This window comes from Nuphar pumila, chromosome 3 (assembly GCF_984573655.1).
Source record: "Nuphar pumila chromosome 3, dmNupPumi1.hap1.1, whole genome shotgun sequence".
NCBI lineage: Eukaryota > Viridiplantae > Streptophyta > Magnoliopsida > Nymphaeales > Nymphaeaceae > Nuphar > Nuphar pumila.
In genome coordinates, this window is record NC_143251.1 from 9,745,262 (window position 1) to 9,751,640 (window position 6,379).

The 6,379-nt window shown below is 37.8% G+C and overlaps 1 protein-coding gene across 1 annotated transcript; it reads right to left on the reverse strand.

Annotated features, from left to right (window-relative positions):
* Window positions 1–3,384: 3,384 nt before the first annotated feature.
* Window positions 3,385–6,154, reverse strand: LOC149841900 (uncharacterized). Its single transcript, XM_089998765.1, has 3 exons — window positions 5,943–6,154; window positions 5,495–5,818; window positions 3,385–4,028 (listed from the first exon to the last, which is right to left on the reverse strand). Exons 1-3 carry the CDS (start codon window positions 6,040–6,042, stop codon window positions 3,952–3,954), a joined length of 501 nt encoding a protein of 166 aa, XP_089854891.1. The 5' UTR covers window positions 6,043–6,154; the 3' UTR covers window positions 3,385–3,951.
* Window positions 6,155–6,379: the final 225 nt, after the last annotated feature.

The following is a 6,379-nucleotide window of genomic DNA, read 5'->3' on the forward strand; positions in this document are numbered from 1 at the left end:
CTTTGGAGGATATCGCCGAGCTTACTGAGTTTAAAAAGTTATTTGAAAGACAAGAAAACCCTTGTCCGATGGTTATTGAGAATAATGTAGAGGTCATTTTAAGCAACCCAAAAAACCCTCAAAGTGGTCAGATAGGAACAACACTGAGTCTAGAGGGAAGAGAAACCTTAGTTGAGTTCCAAACCTAATATAAGGATGTGTTCACATAATCATACCAAGACATGTTGAGTTTAAATTTAAAACTTGTCGGACACCGCCTTACTCTCCATCATAATGTCAAGTTTTTCAAGCAAAAACTTAGAAAAATATAACAATGAGTAAAACTTTAAATCAAAGTCAACCTAGAGGATATAATTAAGGTAGGATTCGTTAGACATAGACTATCCTCAATAGTTAGCCAATATTTTTACCATCCTTAAACCCAATGGCAAAGTCATAGTTTGCATAGATTTAAGAAACCTCATGAATCGGATCCATATCAACTTAGAAGAGGTCTCACAACCCGAAATCATACCATGATGAGTCAAATGGTCCAAATTGATCCTTACATTGCTTTTTCAAGGAGTTCCCATGCACAAATCTTTCAAACATAGGCTCTTTAAAAGGAATATACATGTACAACTCCCTCAAACTAAGCCCAAAGCATTATTTTCAATGTCATTTGTGTGCTGCTACTAGCCTTCAGAGTTTCTCCTGTGAGTTCATGCTCATTTTAAGCATGTGTTGCCAACAGTTTCTATTTTAACTAAGGATCATCTGGATATGTAGCAAGGAGAGGGATATTCTTATTCTCTTCACGCATGCGGTCATGTTCTCTCTAAATATATGTGGGGGTGGGGCCTTGGTTTTTAGATGGGCAGTCAATGTTAGATTTTCATGGGTGTCACCCATCTATGCAAGCCAACACGTAGCATAAGCCCCAAGAGCAGGTGTCCTAGCATCAGAGTTTTACGTCGCTGGCACGACAACCATAGGTATGGCAGGCTGAGCCAACACGACTAAGCCTTCATGCCGAGTGCGGTTTCTTCGAGTCATAAAAAAAAATCCATATCATTGTTACTCATACTTGAGCTCATTGAGAGCTCTATAAAGGAAGTGCTTCAAATCTTCTTTAATGACTTATGGGACCAGTGTGTTTGCTATTGTTTTTTTAATTCATCGTTGTCATTATTGACTATTTCTTTTTGTTCAGAATTACTTCCCTGGTGAACGCAACCGAGACAATTTGCAAAGATCCAAATTTATGACCTGATGTTTGGCCCTGCCTTGGGCCCGAATCCGAACCCGAATTGAATGATTTTTTTCTAACCTTTACGTTGAGGGTGTGTTTAGAGTTCAGACCAATTTGCACAAATGTCCGAACCAGGATTTTCTCAGCTATGAAAAATATTTAGATAAATTAGAATAAAAGATCTAGTTTGAGGAAACTTAAAAAAAAAAATACCCAAAAATCTTGGACCTGATCTATCCCAGGTTTGTCATATGTCCGAACCATTGACAACCCAAACCTGGTACCCTGGTTTAGTTCAATCAATTTCCTGTTGGGGTGGATCTGTGATAGGGATGTCAATGAATCAGATTTTATCCAATATTTGACCGAATTCAATTTGGTTTAGTTGCATTTGGTAAGTCAAAACCATGTCCCATTATAATAGGATGCAGATATGGTTTTGATTTTTTGCTATCCAATCTAACAAATACCCAAATTTGACAGATATCTGAATCCATTTACATGTGAAAAAAATGGATCTTGAGCTTTTCACCATCTGAATCCGAATCAGAATTCAAATCCATTGAGCCAACATCTGATTAGTTGAATATAGTATTGGCCACATCCGATCCAAATCCAGACCTTTTACATGTTAACATGTGAAGACTATAGCCAATAAAGTGAGCCCTGGTCCAGTGAATTGGATCCTGTTTGGGTCAAAGGAACCTACCCATCATATTAATGTGGTTGGCATCATGACTATCTACCAAGACTACCATCACGATTCAATTTGAATTCCATTAACTCGACCCCAGGATTGACCTGCCAAGATCCAAACTGGGCCCAAATCCGGCCAGAGCAACCTCTGACGGGTTCATCCATGCAATGAAGGACACCCAAAAATACAATGGCTGAAGTATGTTATAACAAAGGATAAAGGACAAGTATTTTTTAATTCGTAACTAATACAAAACTATTTTTAATTTTAATACACAAAATATATATTTGTATTAAAATATTATTAAAAATATCAATCATTTTTCAAAACAGTAAAATATTGAATGTTCTCGTCCTATGGTTGAAGAAAGCTTCTTTGAAGGTGCATCTTTAAAAACGTTAGCTTTGATTGAATCTGGATCGCGGTAATCAGCAAGAAAATTGAATTTCTTGCAAGTTCATTTTGAGAAATACGGTATGTTAGATTCTTGTAAAATTGTGAAACACACCATTTGAACATGCTTTTTGTTATTTATGTACTATTTTTTGCTATATTTTCTGATTTTTTTTCACCATTCTTTGTTCATTTTAACGTTTAGAAATTACCGAAATTATCTTGATCGTTTCCCCCGGAAAGACCTTTTATAATAGTCTAATCTTCATGGGTTTTTGAGAGAATAATAGACTTGATGAGTTGTTTCACTCACCAAGAATTTTCAAAGATGGAAGACTTGCTAGAAATCAAGATCATTGGACTCCATTAAGAGTGGGCATCAGGCCAGGGTTTGAGCCTATAAATTAAGACCAATCTTGGCCCGGGGTTTTGGCTCAAAGTGACCCATGTATATATATATATAACATAGAATATAATATAATATATAATAGGCCCGACCCGGCATGCCCGGTCCATTAGCAGGCCGGGCTGGCCGGTTACCCACCCCTAGACTCCATGTACCGCGTACCATGTATATGTACATGGAAATGATGGAAGATCTCATGGATTCAAATATTTTGTATTTTGGCATGCAAGTATACATTAGGACACACACACACACACACAGAGAGAGAGAGAGAGAGAGAGAGATTTTAGCCAATACTCGAGGAGGGGACACAAAGAACAGAGCTAAAAAATTAAGCAACCATAAAAAAATAGAGTACATAACCAAAGAATGCACATTGTCCCATATTATCTCTCATACAAATAGCACCTTCTCTACCCAGCAAGCCACTAAGATGCCTTTTTGATGAACGTGAGAGATGAAAACTACAGAAAATGAGACATGTAAACGCACTCCTGCACTAGATTGTGAGGCTTTGGGAGAATTGGTTATTTTCACCATGATGATCGCAATGAGAAGCAAATTGCATTCATGCTATTTTGACACACATTAAAAGTAATAATGATTTTAGCACGAAAACATACAAATAGAGAATTGGAATGACATTGATATTTATAACTGATATTGTATTTTTTTTATGAATGAAATATTAGTTAATATGCTGTGCTCATTCAACATAATGTCAGTACATTAGTCAGAGAATTTTATTTAAAACATATGCTTCACTTTAAAAAGAGAAGAAACTTCTCAAAGCCATCAACAAACCTTAAACACTAGCCCCAAAGGGGTTTGGCATAGTGGGATGGGACCTAGGCCACTAGGCAGGTGGTCTAGATTCAAATCCCACGGGCTGACCCCATGCTCAAGCTGAGTGGTGACTCCTTGGGGGCAAGGGGTAAGCCCACAGAGTTTTACACTGCCTGGACAGCGACCATAGGTATGGCAGACAGAGCCGCCGGCTAAGTCTTTGATCTTGGGGGTAGTTTCTCCGTGTAAATATAAAAACAAAACTTAAACACTATATTCCAACTCCATAGTATCTACACACTTTTGTCTTTTCCTCAAACCAATCACAACACATACTGCATGTAAACAAAATTTTGGTGGCACAATTTCTGTATGAAGACTCACTACCAAGTGCAAATTTTCTTTTCAAGCTTTCTGTACCTACCTTTCCTCCTCGAATTATTTTTGAATTTCTTTAACCAACACAAAGAAGGTCACCACAAGCCCAAAGCTCATAGCCACCAGCATCACCATTCCTAAAACAAATTCACAAACACAACAAAGAAAACAATAGTCAAACTTATGGAAAAAGAAAAAAAAAACAAAAAAAAAAAAAACTCTTATTATTGATGACCATATTGGCTTTTGAGATAAAATATCTTCGGCTGGCAAGTTGCTCTTGGCGCACCTAGATCCTTATCTTAGCCATTGGACCATTGGACCTATTTGGATCTAATACTTGTTGAGGAAAGGTTTCAATAATCTTGTCAAACGGTGTCAGTATAAGAACTGACATAGAAGACATTTTAGAATCAACCTAAGGTTTAAGCAATCTTAAATGTTCCTTTTATCTTTTAGCTAGCAGAGAATTTAGGGAAGTTGTAGATACATAATAAAACTAGGTTAGATCAAGGTTTGATCTGTGTATTTTAAGACAAGTTTAGTTAGAGTTCATATTGGTCTCATCGGCTGATCCATCTCTCCGTCTATATTGGATAAATGTGGGTATAGGTCATCTCAAGGTAGGTGAAGTTGGGTCCAATTAAAACTCCACATGAGTTGATCTAGCATGAAAATTGTTTTAGGGTTTTAAACTTTTAATATCCAGCAAAAAGGCAGCGAAAAAGAAAAAGACCTAGAAACAGGTCACTTACACATCCCTTGTGATTGTTTTTTATGCCATTTGTAGTTAAATAAGGAGTAGGTAAACTGCCCCACACTTCATGCAGAAAACCCAATATAAGTGAACATTGACTTAGTTGTCTTGCATACCAAACTCCATGCCAATGGGCCATTACCATTAAACAAGCTTTTGATGCTGTAACTTGGACATATTACAGTTTTTCTGACAAGTTAGCAAAAACTGGTGGACCAAATTGCACCACCATGTCATAGTTAAAAGTACAGATCTTCAATCAATACAAAGTATTTCCGCTACAAAATCAACCATGGCAATTCTAACTACAGGTACAGGATATGCTTTGTTTAATGATAAATGGACCTGTGACTTTTTATCATAGTTGACGCTAAATTGGTCTATGGAAGCATATGTGCTGCTATGCAATGCAATAGAAGGCAATGATATTACCTAATAAGTTCTTTGTAAACATATAGATGTGATTCTGTAATTCATGTAACACATTAGATAGAAAAGCATGAGCAAAATATGTTTCATACACAGATATAAACAGGTTGGGATTAACCCATCTTGTTTGGATATGGGTGCAGTGAATTCACAAACCGGTCCATATCCAACCCAATTTTCTGTCCAAGCCCTAGAAATATCTGGCGCTGATGAAGAAGAAAAACATCCAAATCACCCTCGTCATCACCAAAATTTCAAAGGGGGGAAATGGGGCAAATTTCAACTGCAGTTTTGTGCTCTCTGTAGTAGCAAAAATCCATCTCTCCTGAGACATCTTAGCGTTTTGAATTCTACCAAATGAAGAAAAAACTCAACAGAGCAACAGAGAAGAGGTGAAAAATGGGATGTAATGCTCACCATACTCAATAGTCCTCCAGATTTGCTCCCTCCTCACCCTAACAGTACTCTCTGCAACATCTGCTGCCTTGTAATGGAAGAACATGGAGATCGCCACCAACCCACTTCCTAGTTTATCCCTCACCAGCTTCTTATTCATGTCTGGAGACCATATCTCCCCAAACCCACCATGCCCATATGACTCATAGACCACCTTAAGGAACAACAGGATGGCACCACAGGAGGTGAACCCAGCAACCCATCTATTCCATCCGAAGATTCTGATACTCTGGTGGAGGTTCACGGCACAGGAAAGGGCATAGAGAGGGAGCCACAGATACCAATCTGAATCCAATAAACAATAAAGAAAGAGATAGGTGTTCTAAGACCTTGAAGAACAAACAGGAGGGAACACCCATGTTTCCTTTTCCCACAGAATGACAAAGGGTACGTTGGTTCAGTGCTATACCTGGATCATCCAACTGCACAGAGGCGGAGTATGCGAAGAGGGCAGCCATCAGGAGGCTGGAAGAAGAGAAGATGAAGGATGGTCTGTGGGAGATGGCCATCTTTTTCTGAGAAGTATCTGCCCAGAGTGAAGGTGTTGAGGATGAAAGGGAGGAGAGGGACTCCTTGTCAACCAAGTAATGGTTTTTATTCTGACGAAAATTTCATTTAGTAGCCAACCTTTTGGCTCCAATTTCTAAAAGGGACCCAATTTATTTAAGTTTTCGAAATGAGCGACAGTTTTTTTCAAACACAAAGTAAACATCAATCGTCTTGAGTGACGTTGTGACAAACAATTTTTTATTATATTATTTTTTTAATTGAAAAATACTCAATTACCAATCTATATCTTTTTTTTTTTAAAGGCAAGCCGGAGTTAGGCAGACCCTTACCAGTTAT